Source organism: Phyllopteryx taeniolatus, chromosome 19, assembly GCF_024500385.1.
Source record: "Phyllopteryx taeniolatus isolate TA_2022b chromosome 19, UOR_Ptae_1.2, whole genome shotgun sequence".
NCBI lineage: Eukaryota > Metazoa > Chordata > Actinopteri > Syngnathiformes > Syngnathidae > Phyllopteryx > Phyllopteryx taeniolatus.
This window is the reverse complement of record NC_084520.1, coordinates 18,007,902-18,035,653: the sequence shown is the minus strand read 5'-3', so window position 1 is coordinate 18,035,653 and position 27,752 is coordinate 18,007,902. Positions and strand designations below refer to the sequence as shown.

The following is a 27,752-nucleotide window of genomic DNA, read 5'->3' as shown; positions in this document are numbered from 1 at the left end:
TCCTTCATACAGTATAAACTGTTCAACAATCAAATGCGGTGTTCCTCAGGGATCAATCTGGGACCCACTTACATTTGACATGTACCACCACAAGATCCTAAACTTTCCACCGCTCGATTATGTTTACGCTGGGTTTCAAAGTAACTCAAGCTAATGTGCTAGTTATTTTTGTACCTTGAAAAAAAAGCCAGTGGGGTGATGACCATTCAGTTCCATATAGTACAGTTAGCGGATTCTCTCGAAGCAACGTATGTTCGTATGTTATGAATCATATGTTGAACATAAAATGTAAAACTTTAAACGGGTTGTTCCGCATCTATTTGCGATCGTCCTTCATAAACATCTACAGCTGCACTTAAGTTTCATGTGTCCTCCATATAACATCTACCATCAAATGTGATGTTCCTCAGGGATCAGTCATTGATCCACTGAAGTGTCACATGTCCTTCGTATAGCATCTACACTTGATTATGTCCACGCTGACTTCCAAAGAAGCGTAAGTTAACGTGTTGTGTTTGTAACTTTTTTTTTTTCTTCTAAAGGAATTTGTAAAGCCTTCTTTTTACCCGCTCAGTGATAAGGTCGACCACATTGCCTATCGGCGTTAGCCATCTCTGCGCGCTTGGCTTGTGAGCATCAGACGTCTGACGTCCGTTTACAGGACGTTAATTATGTGACGCTTAATTAGCTCGGCTCAAAAGGGCTTCTGTGACTTAGGAGATCGGCATCGCTGAGCGGCCGCGGGCGGCGACGGCGATTGAGGAAAGAAAAAAAAGATATAGACAGCCGAGCCGATAAGATCACGTCCTGTCAGACGGGCCATCGTGGGAGAGCGACTCCGCCGTGCCGGCCTCGCTCTAAACAATTCAACAAGGGTGTTTGTCGCTTGTCTTTGTGCGCAGACGCGGCCAAGCTGCAGAACCCCAGCAGGAAGCAGTCGGTCTCCCGGAGCCTCAAGCATCTTTTCCACTCCTCCAACAAGTTTGTGAAGACACTGAAAAGGTTTGTTTCGGATGTGCCGTCTCTCAAGAACTGTTTCTCATAATTCGACATGTTCCTGTAACTAATAAAGTCGGCGAAATGTTGTGAACACGGCTCATTGGTTGTACCTAAAGATGTGCATATCGCAATCATTTCGACATCGTCACTGAATGATTTAGCACTGTTTCGTATTGAGTGAGTCATACCGATTGTTGAGTCTCTTTCACTTGTTTACTGCCACCATTGGAGCAGACGTTGAAGGCGATGAGTCCAGCAGACGCTAATCAGGTGTTTTTGGCCTCTCGTCGGCCAATTTACGGACGACATTCGACTCACCCGGACTTTGACACTCTGTGGGCGGGTCCCAGAGTACGAAAACATGAGCCGGTGGTCGATGAGAATAGCGGTTAGCCTCACTGGCTTCGGCTATCCTGATCGTTTGGTACCAGCGGCAGCGGCACTATAGAGAGTGAAACTCTTATCGACTTCCGCATAAAGTTGTGTCTTATAACAAAAGTTGTATTTTCGAACATTGTGACAAAAGGTTTGCGGACCGCTGTACTGGTCCGGAAAAAATATCAATGACGTCGCCGACGAACGGGCTGCGACTCGACTTTCATCGCAGTTATCGTCCACTCCCAAAATTCGTTCCACGGCGAAGCTTATTTTCCGGTCCTCGCTTCAGGGGGATCTACTTAGCGGCCGTGTTCTACCACAAGGACAGTTTACTGGTGACGGCCGAGGACCAGATCCCCATCGTGGAGGTGGACGACTCCTACGGCAGCTCCCTCATGCAGGACTTCCTGTGGTTCACTAAGGTGCGTCCGTAGTGTTGTGGGGACAAAGTACCGTGCCGACGTCGTATTGCCAAGGAACCGCGTTGAATTGAGTTGAGGAGTAAACTCCGTTTTCGCGCAGCTGTCGTGCATGTGGGAGGACGTCCGGTGGCTGCGCCAGAGCACGTCGGTGTCCACGTCGTCGTCGTCCACGCTGCAGGCCCGCCACAAGATGCTGAGCGCCGCCGGGCAGCTGCAGAGCCTGCTGGGCACGCACAACCTGGGCCGCGTCCACTACGAGCCCATCAAGGATCGCCACGGCAACGTGCTGCTGGTGACCGTGCGCGACGCCGAGGGCCAGCGCTCGCTCTTCGGCGGCAAGTGGATGCAGGTGGCCAAACTGCAGAGTCAGCGCAAGTCCTTGTCCACGCCCGAGGAGCCGTACGCCCTCGACGTCCTCGTCATCACCCTCCAGGTGCCCGCCTCAAACTCGAAAAAGACATTTGACCTCCGGGTCCGGGGCGGGCAAAGTATGGCCTGCGGCTGCGCCCGATATTTACATGCGCAATATTTCTTGCATCCGGTTCCCCGTTTTGTTCCGAAAATGGCTTTCCGAAAATTCAAATGTATTTCGTCTTTGTCATTTTGTACAATTCTTTGATCTCATCCAACATTTGCTCCATTTATTTGTTGTCCAAAAAAGAATATAGAAAGCGAGATCAGATTAGATTCGATTATGTCCAAGAAATAAGGCTGCCTGCTTTGGAAAGGGAGCGTGTGTGTTTAGCGTGCACGTTTGCGCTCCCGTGCAGGACGTGGTGGCGTACCAGCGGCGCAGCACGCAGCGCCTGGCGCCGGGTCTCTACCTGGGCTACCTGAAGCTCAGCAGCTCGGTGGACCAGATCCGCGTTCTGGTCTCTCAGCGGACCCCCAACATGCTGTGTCACGCCCGCGTGCGGGAAAACGCCAACGTGTCCAGGTAGCTCACGGCTTTTGCTTTCCGGGGAAAGGATTTGTCGGCCGGCGCGGCGCGGCGCCCTAGTGGTTGGCGCGTTTGCCTCACAGTTCTCCCTGGTGTTGACTGAGGAATTTCCAGCTCATCCGCCGATCTCGCGAGGGCAAGCGATGGAAAATGCTTGGATGCGTTTGTCGCCGTCGCTCCTTTTGAGTCACGCGAACGTTTCCCGTCCGCCGTCTTAATAACGCCGACTTCCCCGACGATGACTCATCTGAACGTTCTGCGCCTCGCCGTCGTCGCGACTCCCTTGAACGCGGTGTTCCGGAACGCTCCGTCTGTCGGCTCGCCGCCTCGAGAGCAAAACGTATCAAGAAGGTTTTGTCACGTTTTGTCACACGCACTCGGCCAAGTTTCTTAACACACATGAAGGAAATAAGGTTTCTTTTCCTGCTTTTTAAATACAACAAAAATTACATGTTTATACTTGATCGTGCAGCATAGTGCAACAATAAATTTTGGCATCACCAAACGCTGATGCCAAAATGCTTTATCATTTCAAACGGATTTGACATATTATCCTTAAAAATAAAAGGCTTACAGATCATTTGATTTGGAAAACTTTGACGTCGGCGATGCGCAGGAAATCAGGGAAGAAGTCAGAAGATTCATGAGGGATGAATAACCCAACAAAAGAAGGGAGCACGGAGAAAAGAAATCAGGAAAGAAAGAAATGAAGGAGGCATTGGTCAAAAGGAAGGGACAGAAGGAAGAAATGAAATAGAAATAATGGAGGAGTGAAGGAACAAAAGAATTAGGAAAAGTGACGGAGGAAATCCGGAAAGAAAATAAGAAACAATCAAAAGAAGGGAGGAAGGGAGAAAGGAAAGAAAGATGGAATGAAGGAAGGAAGAAAAGGAAAAGACAAAAGGAGACAAGGGAAGAAGGAAAGAAGGAATGTCCGAGAAAACATCAGGCAGGGCACGTCGAGACAGACGATGGCCGAGATTCGAACCCGGAACCTTCGAACCGCGAGGCAGGTGGACTCACCACTAGGACGCGGCGCTGCCACGGACAAATCGTATTTTGCTTGCGCACGAACTCGTGTAAAAGGCCGCTTTGCCTTCAGGGAGGAGTGGGATTGGTTCCGCACGCTGTCGACCGACGGCGAGGAGGGCGAGGAGGCTCGGCCCGAGAGCCGCGCCGGCCACGCGCCGCTCCTCTTCTACGAGCTCCAGATGGCCATCAAGTCGCTGCTCAAGAACCTCCACCTACCTCTGCACCAGGTGCGTCAGCAAGTCCTTCATTTTCATTCTTCGCGGGTTTGTGGCCAACGAGGGGGAAATGCTCCGAAACGCACACAAAATATTTGGACAAATAATGTTTTGGGTTCAATGATTGGTTAGTTCATTTGTTGTAAATAATGTTCCTGAATAAACATTTAACAACTCTTTCATGAAATAATTGGTTAAATCAGCCATCCGTCCGTTTCTCCTCACGCGGGTCGCCGGCTGCCGGAGCCCATCCCAGCTATGTCCGGGCGGGAGGCGGGTACACCCCGAACTGGTCGCCGGCCAATCGCAGGGCACAGAGAAACAAACAATTATTCACACGTACGAGCAATTTCGAGTCTTCAATCGACCTGCCGCGCACGTTTTGGGGATGTGGGAGCAAACCGGAGCGCCCCGCCCGCACAAAAGCCACGCCGGCACGGACGGGGAGAACGTGCGGGATTTGAACCCGGAACCTCACAACTGCGAGCCAGACGCGCGAACCAGTCGTGCCGCCGTTAAATAATTCAATGACCTAAAAAATGAGAATGACTTAAAATGTAATCATTTTACATAGACACTTCAAAATGTATTCTTTCAAATCATTAGTTAATTGATTAGTTGTAAATAAGACCATGAAAAATGCTCATTGATAAACATTTAAAAATGTAAAATAATAATAATTCCCCAAAATAAGCACTTTTCAAAATGAGCATCATTTTTGATGTCCATTTCCATATACGTTGCTATTAAATAATTGGGTAATTTATTTTTGCAAATAGAAAAAATTACATCTTAATAAAAAACGATTTGACATGTACTTTCAAAAATGGATTCCATTGAATCATTCAAAAATGATTATGGATAAATGATGATCAGGATTTCAATGCGAAATCTTTTCACTCTGAAAACATGTAAATGTTACTAATATTTGCTCATGAATTGTAAATGTTGAAATTGAAATGTGAGCCCCGCCCCCAAATTGGGGCAGCCCGACCTTCACGAGCCAATGACGGCGCCTTTCCCGTTTGCAGGCCCGCCACTTCCGCCTGTACAGCCAGGAAGTGGTGGAGCTGGGTCACGGCGTCTGCTTCCTGCTGCTGCTGCCGGCCGCCGACGACGTCTGCTCGGCCCCCGGCCAGTCCAACCCCTACGCGCCGCTCTCGGGCTTCCTGCACCTGCCGCTGCAGATGTTTGAGCTCGGTAACTACAGCGCATCGGGATTTTCTTATAGCCGATCGGGTTAGTTCCAAAAAAATCTCTTCGTAGTGATTCAGGAGCGGGCGAGTCATTCCCGACTCCCGAATGGCTACGATGAGATTTGTATACAGTGGACTAAAGATTTGACTCGAGCGCTCGAACGATTCATCCAATACTCCCTCATCGCTATATAGGCTCGCTATATTTCGAAAGTGGACGATATAGTTGACGCTAGCGCTGAAACGATCGTTCGAATACATCCTAACCACGACAACAGGATTTTTATATAGCTGACGCTAGGGCTAAAGTGATTCATCGAATACTCCCTAATCACAACAATGCGGTTTTTAAACCGTGGACGACAGTGGACCCCTGCGATTTGCGATATATAATTGACAGCTATTTGAATTGGATAAAAAAAAAAAAAATTTTAAAAGTACTTTTTTTTTTGAATCCACACAGATACTGTATACCAGCAATAAACGTTTTTGGGGTTGGTTCCCTCCCCCCCCACAAAAAAAACAAACAAAAAAACAATTTCCAAAAGTAGAGCACAGTGCTGCCCAGCATGTTGTGGCAAAACGTGGTACTACACTGAAGGCGCGCAAGTGTAACTTTCGACTTGCTGGCGGTTTATGCCGGCTTACTCATTTTTTTTTCCGGGAAGTTACTTAAAGTTACTGTTCCGATGCAATTCTAACGGGCGTCAATTATCCGCGTCAGTTATTTTCACATTTTCGGCGATCCGCTGTATACTGTCGAAAACGCTCGCTTGGAAATGCGCAACAATGATGACCCATCTCTTTCATCTTACCTCCATGGTGCCGATTTGTCTCCTCAGTGCACTTCTGCACCTACAAGGAGAAGTTCATCAGTTTGTACTGCCGCCTGTCGTCCGTGCTGGACCTGGACGGCCTCATCACCCAGCAGGCGCTGCGGGAGGCCATCACGGACGGCGAGGTGGCCGGCGCCAAAACGAGACATCAGCTCATACTCGACTACGTCCAGGTAACCGCCCGCCTCCAAAACAAACCTCAGAGAAGCCAAAACGAGGAGCAAACGCAATATGTACGTCTACGTCGGGTTTTTGCGTACCGAAGTTGCAAACGGTCTTCACGTTAAGATATCGCAAGCATCGTTTCCAAAGCCTTTTCCGACTAATTTGCTGCCGGCCGTTTTCGAAGCAGACATTTAAGAGCGTTTAAGACTCATCTTTCCAGACCTTCACAATATTGTGTTCTCTGATAATAAAAGTGCCCAACCCGCCAAAAGAAAGAGGAGACTCTCTTCTCCCACCAGAAAAGAAAAGTTTGTTTCTCGCTTCTGACTCGTCGTGAACGGCGTCTCCATCGCGGAACCCTTTTTTTTCCTACAAGCTACCACAACGCATACTCTGTATTTACCGTACATGTACGAGTGTGAGGTGCCTCGACTTGTCCAACTTCCATCGTGTCGGCATTTCTTGCCCTCATAATTGACGTGACGAGCCGAGATTCTTCTTCTTCTTCCGCAAGTCTAAAAGTTGTGCTGATCTCAAATGCAAAGCGATCCGACGCCGCCATCTCCTGGTAACTATTAGTCATCACCGCGGTTTACAAGCCGGAATTTCACAGGCAAATTTGCGCAGAAACAGTTAATGCGGTTCTCAGCCGTGCGCAAAAGTGAGTGAGTGTGAAAAGGACACGATGTGGTCTCATTGGACGCTTTGTCTCGACTCGTCACACGTTGAGGGAGGAAAATACGCTCATAAAATCATCAAATTAGACACAAGTTGACTCAGTGAAATCAATTTTGCCGCCATCTTTATATATATATATATATATATATATATATATGCAGCAGCTGGACGAGACGCGGCGAGACCTCCGCTGGCTGACGGACGCGCTGCAGTACGCCCGCTACAAGCACCCGCGCGGCGGCGTACCCGTCACCTGCCTGGTGGAAAGCGACGACGGCCAGCAGAAGACCGACTCCACCTCGTCCGCCATGGACTACCTGCCCTCGCCCTCGCCCTCGCCTTCGCCGTCGCCCTCGCCGGAACTGTGCAGGAGGAAGGCCATCAGCGGTGAGCATCATCATCATCATCGGGGTTTTTCCTGGCTCAAATGGTGGCAGGAGCCATTCTGATCATGTGGGAGGAGGGAGGAGAAGCGGCAGTAAAACAGCCCGTCATTCTAAGTGTGCGTTAACTAAAAGCGAGAGTGGAAGAAAGAGTCTTAAGTCGAGATTGACACACTTTGACACACAAGGGGAGATGTTCAAATTTCCGTGGGTTCGATGGGGGGGGGGGGGGGGGGGGGGGGTCATTTTGAGCTGTCCGAGTCACCAAAAGGCCAGCACACTGACACCCAACTTAGAAGAACGCCTGTCAAATATTCACTGTTGTCCCGAGCGGGGCAAGAATAGGTGCGGCTGACAATCTTGCGGATGTTGACTCGCCGCCGCCGCCGTGTTTAGACTCGCTCCCGGGCTCGGACGAGGACGGCTGCTCGGAGGTGTTCCTGCCCACGGACAGCGACTACGACTCCAGCGACGCCCTGAGCCCCCGGGAACTGGACCTGCTCTACTCGCCCCCCCGGGACCTGTCCCGGCAGGCCGTGCACTCGCTGGGGGGGAGCGCCCCCGACGTGCTCCAGATCCACGAGCTCAGGTCCGTGGCGCCCCTTTGGATTCGCCGAAAACGACGACGTGTCGCGGCCTGGTTTTGCTTTAGGACGTCGAAACCAAAAAGAAAAAAAAAATCATTTCGTTAGAATGAACTAACCAATCATATTCAACTTTTAATTTTCATTTCCAATTAATGATACAAATGAATAAAATCACAAAATATATTAATTAAGCCATTTTAAGAGGAAAAGGCTGAATTAATGCAGCAAATAAATGTGGATTTTTGTGAAACAATCATTTAAATTTTTTCATTTTTCTTCTTTATAATGTAATTATAATTGATGAACCATTTCCTTTATTGAATTAAAAGAAGTGTATCGGGGCAAATTTCCAAAATCAATGGACTAAATATATTTGAATTAACCAATCATTTTATTTTGATAAAACAATAATTCATGCTCATTTTATATTTTTTCAAATGATTCATATTCATTATAATTAATATAATCATAATTCTTAACCATTTTTAGTTTGATACAATCAAAAAATGTATGGGCAGTTTATTTTATTTAACCAATTATAGCAAAAAGAAAATGGCCAAATTAAAGAAGAAAAATATTGCAGGACTCTTAGATTAAATTTAGAGCGGTAGTTTGTTTATATTTTTGTTAAGTCATGATCACTGTTTTGATTATACTCATGATTAATTGATTCACCAATTATTTCATTGTATGTATTTGTTCTGAATCAGTTAACAAATGATTGAAATTATTGAGTGAGCTTTAAAAAAAACACTTGAATGAATGCAGCCAAATATTGCAGAGGGCTTTGCAGAAATGTTTTGCGGGCCGGATGAAAGGACGGCGCCGCAGTTTTCAGCAGCGGCGATGTTGACCGTGTCATTTTCCGATGTCCAGGTACAGCACCCCCCCTGTTCAGGACCGCCCCCGGTCGCCTGCCCCGAAGGAGCCCAAGTCCAAAGAAGGCACGGCGCCCTTCCCGCCCCACTCGTCCTCGGTCTCCAAAGACTCTGCCGCCTCGCCCTCCGCTCTGCCACGCTCGCCCTCGCTCCCCCGGGCGCCGTCCTTGTCGCCGTCCGCCCCGCTGCCCCCCCGCTTCTCCGGCGACCTCCCGCTGTCCTTGCCGCTCTGCCCGGCGTTGTGCCACACCACCGAGACTCTGGAGGGCCTCTCGCTCTCAAGGACCCGGCAGGAGGGGGGCGCCCCCCAGCTGAGGCCCGTCCCCAACCCCCCCTCCAAGCGCAAGCTGCTCTCCAGGAGCCACCGGGGCCAGTATTTCAGCGGGCCCCAGCGCTGGCTAAGGGGCCACAGCGGCGAAAGCCACACGGGGTCTTTATCCGAGGGCGTCTACACCGAGCAGCGCGACCCGGACCCGCCGCCGCCGCCGGCCTCGCACGGCGCCACCTACGTGAGCCGCACCGACTGCGTCCTGGAGAGCCGCGAGGGGCGCCTGCGCGAGCACGGGCCCCACGTGAGACGGATCTTCCTGGAGGCCCGCGAGGAGCTGGAAGGGGCGGCGGCGGGGTCGGAGGGCGGGGGCGAGGACCCGGAAGGGGCGGCCGGACAGGACGTCGACTCGGACGACCAAACCAACGCGCAGGTGTCGGAGATTCTCAGCAGCACGCTCTAGGCCCCCGAAAGCGTCGCACGTCCGCATGTCCGTGGCTGTTCTTTTTTGAAAAGGTCGTTTTCTAGGATTACACCATTGGCCGCTACGTCTGCGGCGTTGCCACGCCATTCCGGCCGCCCGGGTTTTAATCACAGCAAAACTAGCGGCCAACGGTCAGCCACTCGTACACTAGTTGCCGCGTCGCTCAGCCTAAAACGGTTCCTAACGTGTACATTATGTTGTTTCGGTGAACTGGAAAGTCTTCAACCTGGCGAAAAATGGATGAGAGGTATGTTTTGAAGGACAGGAAAATGGTTTGTGTGTGGACACATTTGGCTTTTTGAAGTATCCGTCCGTGTACACGTGGCCATTGTAGCCCCGCCCCCCCCACCATGAACACCTCTCCACGATGCCCCCCATCCCGCATGGACGGACAGAATCTGAGGCGACCACCGCTTTTCCAATTTGGCACTTCCTGTTGATGAGCTTCCGAAGTCGGACCGCTCTGAAGGGAAGACGGCCTTGTCCTGTAGCCACTTTTTGTAGCCATCTGTAGGACCCCGACCAGATCTCGTATCGGTACCTTGGGAAATGAACTGATTGGAAAGCAAGCGTACATTTTTTCCATGCGGGGAATGTGGAGAAGATCAAAACTGCATATAGAAAAGGCCCCAAGAACAGGTTTGAAATGTGATCCTTCTTGTCCTGCTTGACTCCTGACGGGGTCACGACTTAAGACTGTTGACCAGTTTCACATCTACCCAAAGTTCAAATCTGAAAAAAAACTTCAGTGGAGTAGATACAAACTCACACACAGGAAGCATCAAGTGTTACGAGTGAACCGACACGGGACCGGGGACCTCGGTCTACTCGCCGCTCGGCCGCCCTGCTCCTTGACTCGTGCCGCTTTCGGGACATTCCAGTCGGTCGGCCAGTTACAAATCCCCCGAACTTCAAAACCATTTGAATTTCAGTTGTTGAGCCTGCAGAGACGATAGAAACACACGCGAAGCATCGGGTGTTCTGAATGGTCTGAGCCGGAAGCGGGGACCTTCTTGTCCTCGACTTCCCGCGTGTTGGGCGGTTCCCGACCTCCCAAAGTCCGAAGCTCAGCAGCCTCTCGAGGAGGAAGCGCTCGTGTGGCGAGCGTCTCGCTGACCTCTCGCGTGCATCGTAGAAACCGAAAGTTGCTGGTTCAACTCAGCCCATCCTCGGACCTCCTCCCGGCGTCGACTGTTACACAGATGTTAATCAATGCAAGCGGGAACGGGAACTTTGCACATTGTCCACCCGAAAAAAACAAAAAGAAAAATGTTGTGCTCAGTGGTGTGAATCTGGATGGCCGGCTCGTGGCGGGTCGACTTGACGTGACTGCATGCAGACTTGAAGTCCGCAGTGTCCGGTGATCTGTTTTCACACAAATTTCAATGCGCTGAAGCCACGCCCCCCGCTCAACTTTCAATCAAAGCCCCCTTGTACCGCCCGGAAAAATGGATGCTACTTTGTCTAGTATCTTTCTTACGCCTGCACGCGCTACACGTTTTGAGTCGCCAATGTACATCCGCTTCAAGCCTCAGGTGTTTGGACTCCCGCCGGGTCATTGTCCAGCTTTTCCATTTCGCGACAACGAGGCGCTCTAAAGCGGCCGCGCCAGCGGCCTATCCGAAGGAAGATATCGAGCCAACCGACTGCACGACGCAATTGCACTGGATAACCACCGATGCGGACAAACACGTTCAAGTTCTTTTGTAGCGGGGGAGGGGCCATTCTAGCCCGAGAGGAAGTGCGTCACTCCGCCCCATTTTAGCCACGCCCCCCCAAAAATCTGGAAAAGCAGAAATGGTGACAACAGTTTAACGCTATATCTCTGCTATGAATGTTTGATAAGACTTTATTGAGATCGATATCAGTACGAGTTTTCACTCACCGATTCCCGATGCCGCTCGTACTTTTGCTCCATCAAATTTCAATGGACAAAATGGCAGATAAGTGATTTTGGCTCCTGTGGAAAGTTTGCAGCTTTGGCAATTTTGCAAGCCAGGTCACCACTCTGTGCCAAGCCCTGGAAGGCGCCATGAAGGCACGGAATGATGCCACCGTTTCTATGCCCTTGTGCTCTTTTGTGGTCGCTTCAACTGGCGTGCGGGTGTCGTTTGCGTTGTGTGTTTTTTTTTTAACTCGGGCCTGCTCCTCACTTCCTGTTTGTTCCCGCTGACGCTTCGGTTCGTTTGCACGTTTGTTTTTTTGTGTTATTTATGTTTCCGAGGCGCGCAGATTGTTCACGATGCGTATGCGTGCGCCCCCCCCACTTTTTCATGTGTGTGTGCGCGCGCATTCTGGAATAAAAGCTGATGGAACTTGTGATCATTCCGAGTCAACAAATCCACGCAAACGCGCTCGAAATGTGCCGGGCGCTCGCTGAATTTGGGATTGAGACGCCGCGTTGTCTTCTATTGTTGCTTTATTCCAAAACGTTCCGAGCGCCGCGTTGACCTTTTGGGCTCGGAAACTCTCCGGCGTCGTCGTGCGAGCGGCCGCTTCTCGAAGCTTCTAATTGTCAGTTCTCATCTGACCTAAACACGATGAACTTTTACAATTTAATTCACAACCGACATTTGAATATGTGTTTCTTGAAATTGTATTCATTTATTCTTCACGGTCTATTCTGTTCTTTTGTGTCGCACCGCTTCCAGTACGTGGATGTTTGATTTGTATTTTTCTATCCAATCAGATTTCAGCCTCGATGTGTTGCTATGCCAATCTAATCTGCCCCAGGGCCCTTCGCAATCAGTAGTGCATTTTTCCACCCTCTGATTGGTTGGTCATAACAAGCCAAGTTAGCCTAGCAAAACCTATTTGTGCGATTTGCACACGTGAATATGTTTAATAATGCGCCTTTCTGGTGTATTTAATATTTGTACGTTTGTGTCACATTACGAGTGCCTTTTTTTAATCCATTATTGATGATATATGATAGCGGTGCTATGAAGTCCGGCAAGGTCATTGCGTGATGATACCATTGTGCAATTTCGTAGAAGATCACGTCGGTTAAACGGTGGCATGACTTACATTTTTACCTGCCATGTCGGCAAAATAAATGTGTGAATTTTCTTCATTTAGATTAGCTTTTTATCACATTTCTATTTGTAAAACTAATATAAACACACCACATAGTTTTGTCGTATTCATATTTATATTAAATCTACAGTAGTACCTTGACACACGAGTGCCCGTTTCCAAGTTTTTCCAGTTACGAGTCATTTTTCATTTTTTTGGGTGACCTATGAGCGAGCTTCAGATACGCCGCCGCTTAAAGCTGTAATCCACAACTTTTTGGGTTAAAAACAAAAAGTCATTTTTATCCATGCCGCTACCAGAGGAGATGACACAACGCCATTCAGCTCCTCTAACATCTTGCCGTATTTGTCAGTATCTTATTTTTTATATTTAGTGAATGCCCTATTCATTTCCCGCGCTGGCCCAGTTGGTGGCGCACTCCAAATGACGCATGTCCTTCAAAACATAGTGAACACGTTGTACAATCACATATAAGGGGCATAATAAGCATTGCCTATGTCATTTTGAAGCGACAGCTCTGTTCTTTTGTTGCAATGCAGAAGTCGAGCTTAGGGGGCGCCAAAGGTTACATACTATATTGTAAGGGAAGTATAAAAAAAAATGTGCATTTAAAATTCTTTGATGCCCTGGCATGCGGACGGCCTTAAAAACTTAACCCAAAAATGTTGAGTGTTTTGGGGCGTAGAACAGGTTAATGGCGCTTCAATTTATTTCAATGGGGAATTTCAAGCTGAAGTCGTCATATTATCGTATTAAAGTTGTTCTAAGGTTCCATCTTTTGTTCAAGAAAATATACCTCGTTATAACTGTGCTTCTCAAAGTGCGGTGTGAGGCTCACTAGTGGTACGCAGGCTCCCTCTAGTGGTACGTGAAAGAATCACTGAATGAAATGTTAAACTGCACGTTACAGTGAGCGAACTTTTTTTTTCCCGCCTGCACGACTCACAAGTGCCGCCTCGCCCAAGTTGGCGACGGCAAACCGGTTCCGACAAAGTCGGCATTCGGCTCTCTTTGTCCGTTCGGGATCCCGCGCCAATCGGTCTTGCGATTTAAGTCGTCGGGGAATTTACACGCAGCCCGCGACCAGCGCGATGTCCGGGTCGACGGCCGACGACGAGCGGTATTCGCGGACCTGACGCGGCGCCGGGTAGGGCGCCAACCCGCTCGGACCGCCCGAAAAAATCATCGTTTCATACATTTTAGAGTTAAAATAAAAGTTGGGCCGGAACAATTTCTTTTCCCTCGCAATGCCCGAGGACTCGACGACGAAGAGTCGATCCAATCGCGAAAATAATCATGTAATGTTTCTTTCAACACGTCTTAATCATATGCAACCGATGCACATCATATTTTTAAGTAAAGGTTTCTGTTTAGCTTTGATCCTAACTAAGATGGGTTATTAATTTTCTGACGCATAAAATGATTCATTTCGTGTAATTTTGATTATAATTCCAAATTTTTAAAATTTCACTGTAATCTAATTTTGATCTTTAATGTTAATCACAATTCATTTTTAAATATCACCCTAAAGAAATAATCTACAGTATTTTATGTATTTGGTAAGCTATTGGTTTATTCCATTAATTTGGTTCGGCCCACCATGCACAAAAAGTTAATTGAAATAATAATTTACATAACATAATTTCATCAAATTTGAATCTTTGATGCCAATTAAAATTCGTTTTAATTTTAAAAGATTTGTAATAACGATATGTAATGCATTCAATTTGTGCTGTTGGGTTTATTAAAATATTTAACTTTTTGTCCCCATCAGTTGGATTCTGCCCATAATGCCCGAATGAATTTGCCATTTAATTAATTCATTGAATTCAAGTTGTCATCGGCACCAAATATTGGCTGAAGAATCCCAAAGTGTAATTGTCCATCTTTTTGTCTGTTCATAACGTGCTGTCGAATGAAAGCTTTTCTTTGCCTTTTTGTCTCCGATCTTCATGGCGACTCGCCGCCGGACGGCGCCCCCTGCCGCTGCGGCACCATCAACTCGTCTTCTCCGCTCGGTCCGATTCTGGTTTCTTCGAAACCCAACCGTTGAAAAATGAGGCACGCACTCAGGTCGGGTTGAAGTGAATAGAAAGATATTTACAGTATAAATTAAAGGATCAATAATGTGTGTGTAATACTGTTAATATGACAATTAAATAACATTCATAGCACCTTTGGTCCAAACACACACACACACAAAAAAACACTTAACAAGACAGTTCAAATGTACAAATTACAGATCACATTAGTTTTGCTTTCATAACGTCGTGGACCAGAACCTGAGGCACTGAGGACTTCCTGTTTCATCAGCTCAAACGGGGATCAAAAAAGTGTTTCCGCAGCAGAGAGTTGGCGTCGTGCCCCCCCCGGTTCCCTCAGTGGCCCCCTTTACGCTGCCCTCTCACAGAATTGGTGCATCGGAGGGCTAACGGTGGAGCATTTACTCAGATACGGAAGTTAGTCGTCGCGAGTGAGATGTGCGCCGCGAACATGCCCACCGCGCCGTCATACTTTGTGTTTGTTTTTTATTCTGTATGAAATAAATCCAATAAAAGGAATTGAATCAGAATATCATGGGTATGACCGAACGTTGAATGTTTGGAGGTCCTTCAATGGAAAAGCAAGTTGTACAGATCCGCAGTGCGCAACCTTCCTTGCGCCACACGCCACGGGTGAGTCACTTGCATGAATTTCAGGACCGACAAACATCAAATAAACACGAATGCATCAAAATCTAACTCACCATTGCGCTGTTGCGATGACTGTGGTTGTGGCCAACGACGCTTTCAGACAAACTGCAAGCTGCCTGCAGTGCGTTCGAAGCGGAAATGCTCCTCGCAGGTGGAAAAAGTCCACTGGCGCTCAAGTTGTTTTCACCAATTAATGTGATATAAAATGTCAACGTAGCGCGATCGGCACACGTTACGGCCGTGTGGCGGTACGCAGTGGGTGAGTTCCCAGTCACAGATACTGTAGCTAGATATGACACGCCCATTTTGAGGGAATGACAGGTGTGACTTGACCGCAGAATGAACGCAAAAGGGAGAATATGACCCGTAGACAATTAGATGCGCGCAGACAATCGCTTTCAACACCAAGGTGAGTCTCGTGTCTTAAACTTCCAGCTGAGCTACCGTTCACCCAGCCATTGCGCCTTCACGCATTCACATAATTACAGCAGCGCCAATTGTTTTCAACACAATGCGGTGTAGCCAGCATGTCTAAACTTCACGCTGACGGCGTTCCGCTTCCATTAGGCCTCCGATGAAGCTGGCAAATTTGAAGGTTGACTTAAATCACCCCATCCCAGCGAGCCGGAAAAACGCGGCTTTTGACGGGCAGCGTGAAAGGAGATAACGGTTGTGCAGGTTGAAGAAGATGACGTTAAACTTCATGCGGCTACACCCTTACACGCTGACGGCGTTGTGTTCTGCCTCGGATAAAGCCGACAAATTGGCGGGTCGGCTACCGCGCCCCGTCCCGCGTGGCTACCGAGCGGGTTCCGGAGGGCAGCGCGAAAGGGGCTAGTGGTTGCGTGGGTTGAAGAAGCCGACGCTGGTGGGCGACTCCTTGACGGTGACGGTGATGAAGTTGGCGGTCACGTCGGTGACAAACACGTGCTCCAGAAGGTTCCGCGTGGGCCGCCAGTCCGTCTCAGCGTCCGATTCCGTAGCGGCGTCGCCCAGGCTGGGCCGGCTGTCGCTAGGATACGACGCGGCGTCCCGCTCCGACTCGCTGCCGCTGCTGTCGTCGGAGTCGCCGGTGCTGAGCTCGTTGAGGCTGCGGCCGGACTTGCGTTCGTCCTGCCGCCCGCCGCCGCCGCCCGCCGACGCCGTCACGTCTTTCCTTCCCTTCTCGCCGGCGCCCCCTGCGGGCAGGACTGGCCGCTGCCCTGCGGGTATAACGCAAGAGTCTTTGATGACCACCAGGCTGCCGCTGCGCGTGCTGGAGCGCACCGCCGCACCGCTGTTGCCCTGGTAGCCGGCGGGCTTTGTGACGCTCTGCAGGTTGAGCGCCCGCAAGCTGAGCGTCTGATTAGTCGCCCGCTGCGAGGACGACGACGGCGGCGCTTTGGAGAGCGCTCGGTTGTGCTGGAGCAGAGCCGCGTGTCCGCCGCGGACGTCCTGCCTCCTCAGACCCGGCGCGGGGCGCTGCGCTGCCGCAGGGCCGCCCCCGAAGAAGGCTCTCAGAGGGGGCGGCGTCCTTTTGTGGGCGTCGCCCCGGCCGCCGCCCGCCCCCGAGTGTTTGAGCTCGCCGTGCGACGTCTTCCTTTGCGGCGAGCTGCCAGCTTTGCCGAGGGACGCCGAGGGCGCGGGCATGTGGCGGTTCCAAACGCAGCCCCCTTTGGACGCCGCCACCTGAGAGAAAGCCGAGCTCTGGGCGGCGGCGGCATGGTGGTCTCTGGCGGTCCTGCTGAGTCCGGGGTAGGTGAAGCTCGCCGGTTGCAGCGGCTTCTTTATCCCTGGCCGAGGATCCACCCTGCGATGACGCAGACGGAGTTGCGACACATTTGCAATTTCAAAACATTTTCCAGACGCTAACGAGCAGACTTGTCGGTAATGTCGGGGATTTAGCGATTATCGGCCGCGTCGTTGCGGCTGCTATTCGGCGGTTTGACGCACGCCAGCAGCGAGCTTTTGAAATCCGACGGCCGAGATGAATAAGAGATGAATTTGAAACTTTCTCAGAGTTGCGGCGGACCTTGGGAACTTACTGCTGTTTTTGTTTTTGTTTTTGTGTGAACTTAAAACTGAGATAAGTGAAAGATGAACATTTCACTCAGAGTGACATTTTGGAAAACTGGGTGCTCTTTATAAGACACGCTTGCAGCACTTTTGATTAGAATTCTCAAACAACGATGTCTAAGATTTCAAAAAAACTAACATGTTGAAAATCTGAAAAGCTGTTTCAGAAACATAAGCTTGAAGACGTTTCGACAAAGCTAAGTGTTAAGAGTTTGTGCTATTCAAAATTCTGACGCCGAGATTTTTCCTTTTACTGCAAATGAATATCAACTCCAAATATCGGTTCTCGGACTAATAATCGGTATCGGCCCAGCTTTAATGTGCATCGTGTAAATAAGTCGCTTCATCTTTTGTTTTCATTATTCTGAATATGTATGCCATTCCAGCGTGCCCCCGCTACATCGCGGCTCTTCGCCCGTGCCCTCACTGAATCGACAACAAACAAAAGTGATAATCGGTCGCAGTGAATAAAGTGAGAGGACAGGAGCTTTTGAACCATTCCGCGCCAACGGACGAACGGACGGCTGGTAGGAAACTGCACTTGTTTGTTTACATTCAAACGTCCGCTCCTGCAGCCAACGCGGGCGCCGCCGTGTACGCTGTGTGTATAAATGCGGCTTCACTCTCTATTTCCGTTCGTTTCCCTGCCCGAAAACATATCAAATCCAATTCCGTACTTTCCATACTTGCGTAGGAACCCCGGCAGCAGCTGGTGGTGGTGGTGGTGGTGGCTCGGGGGCGGGCGCAAGGGCGGCGTCCTGCTTTCGGGGCGCCTCAAAGCGCCCGCGTCGGTCTGGAGCGGTTTCCGGCCGCGCTTCTTGCGAGGAGGCTCGGCGTCGGCGGGCGGGATCTGAGGTCTCTTCTGGGGGACGGGGTGCAGCCGGGGGGACGCCGCCTCCCCCGGCCCCGCCCCCGCCCCCTCGGCCCTCTCGCCTTCGTGCTCCGCCTCGTCTTCTTCCTCGGACGACGACGCCGCTGACGAAGACGCGCCGGAGAACGACGAGGAGGACGAGCGGCTGTCTTTTGCGGCGAGCGGAGCGGCAAGCTGAACATAAATGTCGAGGGGCAACGCAAAATAAGATGTCATCGGACACTTCATTCGCGATTATCGTGCCGTTACAAATAATTGAAAATACACGTTACAGACACTTCTCATTTATTGGACACATTGGAATCAATCATTAGGCAGATTCTATTTTTAAATTAACTTGAAATAACAATAACAAAATAGAAAAACGAGACATTTGAAAAGATAAAATGAAAATAATATAATAAATAAGTAATAAAATGAAAATACACAAGATAACAAAGTGTAAAAAATGCGATCATTAAATTATATTGTTTAAAAGAAATACTATATAGTCGCTATTATTAAATCTTAGATACTTCAACTAAATAAATAATAAATAGAAATGAATGAAAACAACAAAAAAATATGAAAAAAGAGTCAATTATTTAAGATAAAAACATATTTTAACATACAAAACAATAAATTAACTAAAACCTGTAAAAGTGTCATAATTTAAAATAAAATAGATGAACTCACACGATCACAAAAATATTAAAAGAATAGTAGAAATAAAATACATATTTTAAATAAAGTTTAATAAAGTTGAAATACTCTGCACAGTTCAAATGACACGACAACAAATGTGTAGTTTTTAGTGGAAAATTACCGGAATCTTGCGTGGTCGTCCTCTCGGCCTCTTTCCTTTCTTCTGGAACAAAAGTTCTCGCTCTTGTTCCCTAAAACGACACCATTTAATCAACGTACATATCAGTATGTCAACTTATTACTCGAGTACAATCAGTAACTAACCTTTTGTGAAAGGCTGCCAGTAATCTTGGGTCCAAAATATTTTCCTCTGGCTCCCAACTGTTGTGCCTAAAACAACAACAACAACACAACACATCAGTGGGTGGCAGCCATCGACACACACATAAAAATGTTGATAATTTTCATTATAAACAACAAAACCAATACAAAATATGCATGTGAGGTGCAGTTTTTATTTTTGTCCACTTGGGGTCTTCACGTCCGACACTGTAGTATCTGTGACTTTGAAAGAGGGTGGCTTTAAAAAGCTGCCCCCCCCCCCCAAAAAAAAGACATATTTTTTTCAAAGTTTGAAGAAAATTTGGAACCACGAGTATATTTTATTGTGGCCCCAACCCTAAATAAGATACTTTGACAGACTGTCATCGCTGCTAAACAGCGAGATCGAGATGCCCACGGAGCACGTCGCTTCGTCATCGGTGCCGCCTCCGAGCTTAAGCGCGCAATGGCTGCGGTGTTTCGGCCCAAAATTCGGTGCATCGCTAGTACACACCGCATTTGCTGTTTAATAACTGCTTATGCGCTTGTGGTTCAGTCCAATCTGCATTTTGTTGCCTTGTTCTCGTGACACATGTCAATAAAGTTGAATGTAATTTAAAGATCCGCCAATGTCATCACAACAAAACAACGCAATGCACAGTAAACAACAATAACACGATTAAAAAAAAAACAAGAGTAGAAAACAGTATATCCATGAAAAGGTCATATTTGGTGACATATTTGTTATCATTGCCAATTTAGTGTTGATTATTTTAGTCTCGGTGGACCAGAAGAGGAACAATATGAAGAGTAATGTAAATGTGGTTTGCATGGAACCAGAAGCATTGTGTTGCTTTTTTTTTTTTTTTTTTTTTTTTTTTAAAGGGACAACATTTGATTAGCATGAGCTGCTATGAAAACAAGCAGTAACAAAAATTCAAATACAAATGCGCACAAACGACGGCAGCTTAGTGTTTATTTTGTGTGTGTGTGCTCGCTAAGACAAAAAGAAGGCTGCACCTCGCTCAAGGTAAAACATTCCGACCAGAGCAGGGAAAACGGCTGTTTTGGTGTTTTGTGGTCATATTGTCCGCCCGCCGCTTTCTTGCCTGTTAAGTGGCTGTGCGTGGGTGCGTGCGGGCGTGCGTGCGCGCGCGCGCGGTTAGCCTCGGCGGCGGCTAGCTGAGACATGCTAGCGACTTACTTGGACGACCACCCTCTCCACTTGACAAGATACTCGAACTTGCCCTGGAAAAGAGCACACAGACCAGCTTAAAGGGCTTCCGGGAGAGCCGCTGGGCCCCTCCCGAGCCGTCCGGGGGCTTCCTCACCTTTCTCGGCCGCTTGCTGAGGATGCATTCGGCATCAAATACCTGGCCCACTGTCACCCCCTCCATTGCAGGACGGCCGCCGGGATAACACGAACGCCTTTTCGTCCACGCGCGGCCTCCGTAGGCGCTCCGCTCCGCGCTATATCGTGTCAATAATCGAATTGCTTCGCGATGAGCGATTGACAAAACCCTCATTTGACTGCAGCCGCACACGTCGTGCAACTTCAACTACAACATACGACTGGGAGTTTTTTGCACGTTCAACAAACGAGAGAAAGTCACCGTTTTTGAATTGTTGAATTAACCAATTACAGATAGTATTGTGATATTGGCAATATTTAATACAAATAAGAAAAGAATATTCACTACTACTGTATACTAGGAACAACCAACAAAGTGAAAAACAAATACGTATTTGGGGTGGAGTTACACTATAAATTGAAATCTAATACAAGCAGAAAGAAAAGAGACTGATGATTAAAGTGTTGCATATCTTTCTAAATGGTAATACATATAGTCGAATAATGTATACGATTAGTGCAAAAGTGATACATACTTAAAGACATTAACTACTAAACACCCAGTATGTAATGTTGTATGAAAACGCTATTAATATGCAGAATCATTTATATATATATTGCAGAATAAAGACATATTTGACCAATGAGTACAAACTGAGGAGCATGAAAATGGACACGAGTATAAACAGTGTACAGTATGTTTGTTAGTTGACATATTGTCTCAATCTTCAATCCCCTGGTGTCACCGGCCTTCTGTAGGAGGTGATTTAAAATCATTGACATACATATTCATTTTCATATTTCAATTTTCCCAAATCATACCTTACACTGTGACAGTCCATTTGTTGATATAATCGTTTATTGCGCTTTTTTTTTTTCATCAAAAGCGGAACGTTTGTGTTGTCGCAGAATTTTAATGTTCATAATGAGCCGAGAAATGAATCATATTTTTTTCAATTGCTGAATCAACTCCTTAAAACGGATACTATACTCACATTTAGTGCTTTCATTTCCCCCCACAGTGCCAAACAATTTTGTTGTCAACTTGTGCTGTTTAATGGAAAGCTGAACGATGTATTTTGAGACGACTACCGGCGAGGGAAGCTTTTTTGTGTTGCACGCCGGTTCCTTCCGTAATGTTGTGTCTCCCTCAAACATGTCCGCCGGCTTGTCGTCGTCTCCCGGCGCATGAATATTTTCTTTCCTTCGGAGGGAACCCAAATGATCAAGTGACGCTTTTATTATGTCAATGAAGCGTCTTTCTTACGTGACTTATTGGCCCTCACGTTTTGCGTTGTTTTTGCTTCGTGCCGACGAGGACTGTGGACACTTGCAGGTCAGACATGTCCTCATCCCAACGCTTAGCAATGTCTTCTTGTTGTTGTTTTATGAACAGCGGTGTCGATTTGTAATCATAAATGATGTCCATGACATCTGCGAGGCTTAAAATGCGTAAATAATCACAATCCCGAGAAGTGGGAAATGGAAAGATGGCTTGCTTACGAGCACAGTGTCCTCGTGGTTCGTGCTTGCTTGTCGATGTGGAGGTTGGGTTTCAAAAGTTTCATAGAATCACGCGAGACCAGCAGATCTTTTCGAGACCGTTCCAGTGAAGGTGGTTTGGTTTGACCTTTTAGGAAAGTTTGGACTGGTACAATTGCACCCATTTTGGGGTCAACGTCAATCAAGCGCACTTTAGAAAAAGGATAAACGATAACGATGATAATGCGAAAATCCTCCGCAGTGGCACATTCGATGCTGACTGGTCTCCCTCCCTGCAGGTGAGCCACCTCCTGCCATGCTGCCGCCCCCGGTGGTCCGCCAGTCGCTGCGCGGCCTCCCGCTTTCGACATTCCTGAGGCCGCCGCTCTTCCTGTGGCGCCCCCGCGTCCAGAGCCGGGGGGTCCAGAGCAGAAAGCGTCCGAGCCACGACGAGCAGCGGAAGAGCCGCAACGAGACGCTGCTCACGTACGTGGCGGCCGCCGGCGTGGCCATGATCGGCCTGTCCTACGCCGCCGTGCCGCTCTACAAGCTCTACTGCCAGGTGAGCTAGCGAGCGAGCGTGGCAGACAAGTTCCAGGACCAGTGTCACAATTTAAGCCATCCGATCGAGACCTCGGTTCACTTCAAATTGTCCAAATCCTCCAAATTTCGGTCTCTCGGCAGTAAGTATTCCCCGCTTTCTGTAGTCCTCCGTGTTGAATCCAAATAAAACATCTGCTTTTGTTTTGGAAAACAACCACCTACTTTTCGAGAGATTCAAAATCATTTTTTACACTGTCAATTTGAAATAGTTTCCCATTTTTGAATAAAGGGATGGAAATCTGCGATATAGAGACCGTGTATAAAAACGGCTTTGGACTTGTACACCTCCCACACACTATTAAACACATTTAAGCTTCTTAAAACACACTTAACTGTATGAAAAGATGCTTTTTTTTAAATGTATGTTCTCTCACTGGCACAATTGTCCAAAGAGGCAAAAGTGTTTTGTTTTTTTTTATCACTCAATAAACATTGTATATTTAAACACTAAACTGTAAAATAAACGTCTGCTAGCGTAATACCAACATGTAATTACAAAACGCCATAGATGGGCTAACCGAAATTAGCACATATGTGTAATGGTAATGATGCACGTTTAAACGACTGCTCCTTTAACACACACAAATGGAGACTCGAGCAGTACTGACAAGCATGTGTTCTTTCCCCTCTTGAACGTTCCTGCATGTGTTCTCTCCCCTCTGGAACGTTCCTGCATGTGTTCTCTCTCCTCTGGAACGTTCCTGCATGTGTTCTCTCTCCTCTGGAACGTTCCTGCATGTGTTCTCTCTCCTCTGGAACGTTCCTGCATGTGTTCTCTCTCCTCTGGAACGTTCCTGCATGTGTTCTCTCTCCTCTGGAAGGTTCCTGCATGTGTTCTCTCTCCTCTGGAACGTTCCTGCATGTGTTCTCTCCCCCCTGGAAGGTTCCTGCATGTGTTCTCTCCCCCCTGGAACGTTCCTGCATGTGTTCTCGCTCCTCTGGAACGTTCCTGCATGTGTTCTCTCTCCTCTGGAACGTTCCTGCATGTGTTCTCTCCCCCCTGGAAGGTTCCTGCATGTGTTCTCTCCCCCCTGGAACGTTCCTGCATGTGTTCTCGCTCCTCTGGAACGTTCCTGCATGTGTTCTCTCTCCTCTGGAACGTTCCTGCATGTGTTCTCTCTCCTCTGGAATGTTCCTGCATGTGTTCTCTCCTCTGGAACGTTCCTGCATGTGTCCTCTCTCCTCTGGAACGTTCCTGGACCTTCTTCTGTTCTCCTAATGATGCTTCATTTGACCCAGCAGAGCTCAGTGTTGCCTGGCATGTTGTGGAACAACGTGGTACTACACTCAAGGCCCAAAAACTCTCAAATCAGAGTTGCCTGTATATTGTAAAAACCCATAAAAAAAAACAATTGCTTAAAAATCTGCGCCATATTAGAGGTAGGCACCGGAGTTACTGTTGCACGTATTGAAACTTCCACCGATGTTGCATAATGAGGACGTTTGAAAGAGCTTTCGAGAGCCTCGTGTTCGCGTTGTGCGATTTCAGCTTTGTTTTCCCGCCAGGCGACGGGCCTCGGCGGCACGGCGGTGAGCGGTCACGACTCGGACCTGGTGGAGAGCATGGAGCCGGTGAAGGAGCGCGTGGTCAAGGTCACCTTCAACGCAGACACGCACGCCAGCATGCAGTGGAACTTCAGACCTCAGCAGACGGAGATCTTCGTAAGACGCTCGTCGGACGTCGGAAGCGCGCCGGTCGTTGGCTCAAAGTGCGGTCGGTTGTCGCGCAGGTGGTCCCGGGTGAGACGGCGCTGGCCTTCTACAGAGCAAAGAACCCCACAGACAAGCCCATCGTTGGCATCTCCACCTACAACGTGGTGCCCTTCGAGGCGGGACAGTACTTCAACAAGATCCAGGCAAGGCCAACTCGGCGCTCAGTTTCTACATTGGCACGTGGGCCTGAAGAACTAGAAAGAAAAGTCAAATATGGATTGAAAGTATTTTTCAAAAATAATTCATCACTCAGGATTTAATATTTGTTTTCAATCGATCAAAAATATTTGACTCATATATTGTTGACTTTATTGTTCACAAAAACTCAATTCACAGAAAAATGTCAGTTAACGATGAAATAAGCACTTAATTAAACGCTTCAAATGAACCATATCTGCAAATTTGTTTTACTTTTATGAATGTCATTAGTAATGATATTTGTTTATTAGTAATACTATTTATTGCTCATCTTCTTGCTTTGCAAGTGTGCGCTGCCACGTCGGTTCTCGATTGCCTTACCTGGATACGTAATGGTTCAGTAAAAATACAAAATAAAATCCTCTTATTCGCTGTAAATCAAATTATTCATAAATAACGACTAGCTCGGTGGAGGCAGCTGGTCGCGCGTATGTGGCCCGCGCGCCGAGGAAGCGCAAACGGCGGTTCCGAGAAGCGTCCTCTCGCGCTTACGTGTCTCCGCTCGTGTCCTCCCTCAGTGCTTCTGCTTCGAGGAGCAGCGTCTGAACCCTCACGAGGAGGTGGACATGCCCGTCTTCTTCTACATCGACCCCGAGTTCGACGTGGACCCCAGGATGGCTCGCGTGGACACCATCACGCTGTCCTACACCTTCTTCGAGGCCAAGGAGGGCCAGCCTCCGCCTCTGCCGGGCTACGGCTCCCGCTGAGCCCGACCAGACTTTTGAACGTTCGACTTTCTGAACACGGATCGTAGATCTGACATTGGAATTCAGAGATAATCATAACTGGATATGTGCTCATACGATGGGGTGAAACGAGCGGACGCATATTTGGCTTAGCCTCGCTGCCAACTCGTCACTCTCTTATTGTTGAGCGCCTCGTAACTTTTGTTTTTGAAAAGTGCTCCGTAATTCATAACCTGATTACATCATGTGATCTCAGTGTTTGAAAGAGTCCAATCAATCAATGTGAGCTCGAGTGAGTTTTATCAGATTGCAACGGGAGCGTCGGCTGAACATTTTTCTGTCGTCGGGCAGCAAGTAAATCACGTACGTTACTGTGTGGCAGGGGTGGGCAAAAATATATTCCACATTTTCAACCAGTAACGACGGTCACATCTTTTTGTCAAATTGGAATTGTGCAACATATTTTCTTATTTCTAGGATTTTCCAAGTCGGCGAGAAAAAATAACAACTCATTTTATTGGGATTAAACATGTGGTGGTCATGAACATATTTGGTGTACCTAATAAACTGATAAGGAAGCTTAACTAAAGTTCAATAAATACATAAAAGTTCATAAAGAATTACATTTTATGAGTAAAACAATTTCAAATTTGTCAATTGTGGGAATCTCATTTTATTACACTGAAAAAAAGTCCATTTTTTTGGTTTTTTTCTATTCATATTGTTGAAAAATCTTAGTTTGTGATTTCTTTTTTTTAAACTTTACTGTCATCGAAATTGCATACTTGGACTGAAAGCGCGACGTTGGCATTGGTTAAAAAAAAACAAAAAAAAAATTCATTTTGGTAACATTACATTGAGTTTCAAGTCATTTATGTTTTTTTTAAACATTATCGTGCAGGCCAAGTGGACGTTAGCCTACCAGTGACGGGAGGAGCAGCTGCTTAAACGTTTATATTCATAAAACCTTCAATAACAAACGCTAATAGCTTGTGCCTTGCGTGACGCTTGTAAGAGCGTGTGCGTGCGTATGAGCGCCGAACCTCGCCGCCGTGCTTTTGAACTAAACCAAGAGCTAACATTTTTGCTAACACTGGTAAGATTTGTTCCAACATTCAAAATGGTGGCGGGAATTATGAACCGTTCAGAATAGCAGTCAGTGTTGGCACAGAACCTTCAGGCTTCCGCGAGAAAGCCCCCAAAAAATTTGCTTCGCTGAGCTTTCTTAGAGGAGTGCGTGGTACGTTCGATGGTGTCAGGCGAGCGCCGAGTCCCGTTTAACACCAGTTTGAACGGAAATGGTTAATCCCGAACGTAGCCGCGTCCCCAGTATAAGAGGGTGTGCACACTTGTGTACCTGCGTTTTCTCAGTTGTTTATTTTCACTTCCCCTATCGGGAAAAAAAAAAAAATAAATTTTCAATTGTACTGGACAAGTTATAGGTCACGTAAATGGTAGAAAACGTTTCCAAATGATTGCTCTTGATCCATTTTTAATATCTCAAAGATAAAACACACAAACTGCCTCACTGGCTGAACCTCAAACTCCCTCACTTGTGTCAAATGTCTACGCACGTGTCTGTATTTATTACAAAAACGCCGAGGCGATAAAGCAAAGAGTCAGGGATGTTCCGATTTTTGTCATGCGACAGAATGGCTTCTCTCCATTCGGAAGCAAAAGGAGCAGTTTGTACTCGGCTGACCTTGACACGGACGGAGCAGCAAGCGGAGCAAACCGAATGACTTATGAATAAAGATTCTGTTACTATTTTGCACTCACACTGATTGCCGTTTGGAACTGTTCATAATTCCCTCTATCTTGACTACGGCCCCAGTTTCAGCTGAAGAAACTTCGAGACCCGTGCTTCGCTGTCGGTGTGGAGTTCTTCTGGTGATGAGAAGTGTCAGCTTGGCGCCAAACACATTTTAGAATCGTACTCGCAATGTTCAACCAAAGCTAATGAAGTTTGAACATGAAATTTCTTGTCTTTGCAGTTGTAGGTTGAACGTGATTTGCAAATCATTGGATTCTGTTTTTATTTATGTTTCACACAACGGCTCCGGTCAAGCTCGCTAATGGATATTAAAGGCAACGAACGGAGAAGACAAACGCCAAGACGAAGAGCGAGGAGGCGAGGCCGACTGCCGGTCACAGAAGCGACGTCAACTCGGGAATCAAGACGGTAAGAGGAGAAACAAAACATTTTGTGTGGAATTGAATGGAAGCGACCGGTGCGGCTTGTGACTCGTTTCCAGACGGCCCGCTGCTGGATTTGACCGGAATGAAGAGCGACGTTGCAGGTGCGTCGCAATACACCGATATTATACAGGATGAGCGGCGGATATCGAATGTGTGGGTCTCTCCCCGGCGAATATACACTCTTGATACTTTTTCATTTGTCGGCACTTCATAACCTTTGAAAGCGGAGTTTGTTCAATTAGTCTCAGGATATAAATGTGGTGTCACTTTTTTGGTTGACTTTTTCTTTTGTTTTGTTTTTTGTCACTTTGAATTCCTTAAACGTGAGACACGTTTGATTGACAAGTTGTTCATTTCTGTAAAAGACAGTGGACACTTTTTGTATTGGAGTCATGCCGTAATTTGGAAATGAACTGCTGTTAAGTCATATTTCAGAATCAGAATCAGAATCAGAATGCT

At 47.6% G+C, this 27,752-nt stretch overlaps 3 protein-coding genes across 16 annotated transcripts in view; 2 read left to right on the top strand and 1 right to left on the bottom strand.

Moving 5' to 3' along the window:
* Window positions 1–11,723, top strand: part of ankfn1 (ankyrin repeat and fibronectin type III domain containing 1) — a 46,773-nt gene extending 35,050 nt beyond the window's left edge. For 9 of the 11 annotated variants that reach the window (XM_061756497.1, XM_061756501.1, XM_061756500.1 and 6 more), the window contains 10 exons: window positions 903–1,002; window positions 1,667–1,799; window positions 1,900–2,232; window positions 2,570–2,736; window positions 3,842–3,998; window positions 5,018–5,186; window positions 6,025–6,191; window positions 7,023–7,248; window positions 7,641–7,833; window positions 8,708–11,723. In XM_061756497.1, the coding sequence (XP_061612481.1) occupies window positions 903–1,002; window positions 1,667–1,799; window positions 1,900–2,232; window positions 2,570–2,736; window positions 3,842–3,998; window positions 5,018–5,186; window positions 6,025–6,191; window positions 7,023–7,248; window positions 7,641–7,833; window positions 8,708–9,440 (2,378 nt within the window). In that variant the 3' untranslated portion in view covers window positions 9,441–11,723. The remainder of the gene's footprint in view (window positions 1–902; window positions 1,003–1,666; window positions 1,800–1,899; window positions 2,233–2,569; window positions 2,737–3,841; window positions 3,999–5,017; window positions 5,187–6,024; window positions 6,192–7,022; window positions 7,249–7,640; window positions 7,834–8,707) is intronic. The other 2 variants (XM_061756504.1, XM_061756502.1) reach the window with 2 other exon arrangements.
* A 2,853-nt stretch (window positions 11,724–14,576) lies between these two features.
* On the bottom strand, window positions 14,577–22,468 carry LOC133469441 (chromobox protein homolog 2-like). Of its 4 annotated transcripts, none has more exons than XM_061756542.1 (7): window positions 21,916–22,468; window positions 20,393–20,531; window positions 20,266–20,309; window positions 19,065–19,130; window positions 18,922–18,991; window positions 17,923–18,290; window positions 14,577–16,979 (listed from the first exon to the last, which is right to left on the bottom strand). In XM_061756542.1, the coding sequence occupies exons 1-7, from the start codon at window positions 22,263–22,265 to the stop codon at window positions 16,025–16,027; spliced, it is 1,992 nt and encodes a 663-aa protein (XP_061612526.1). In that variant the 5' UTR covers window positions 22,266–22,468; the 3' UTR covers window positions 14,577–16,024. The 4 variants fall into 4 exon arrangements, with proteins under 4 accessions (XP_061612526.1, XP_061612527.1, XP_061612529.1 ...); XM_061756543.1 differs by having other exon boundaries at window positions 17,932–18,290; XM_061756545.1 differs by having other exon boundaries at window positions 21,408–22,058.
* Window positions 22,406–25,115, top strand: LOC133469643 (cytochrome c oxidase assembly protein COX11, mitochondrial). Its single transcript, XM_061756939.1, has 4 exons — window positions 22,406–22,456; window positions 24,004–24,159; window positions 24,228–24,353; window positions 24,927–25,115. Exons 1-4 carry the CDS (start codon window positions 22,406–22,408, stop codon window positions 25,113–25,115), a joined length of 522 nt encoding a protein of 173 aa, XP_061612923.1.
* The last annotated feature ends 2,637 nt before the right edge of the window (window positions 25,116–27,752 follow it).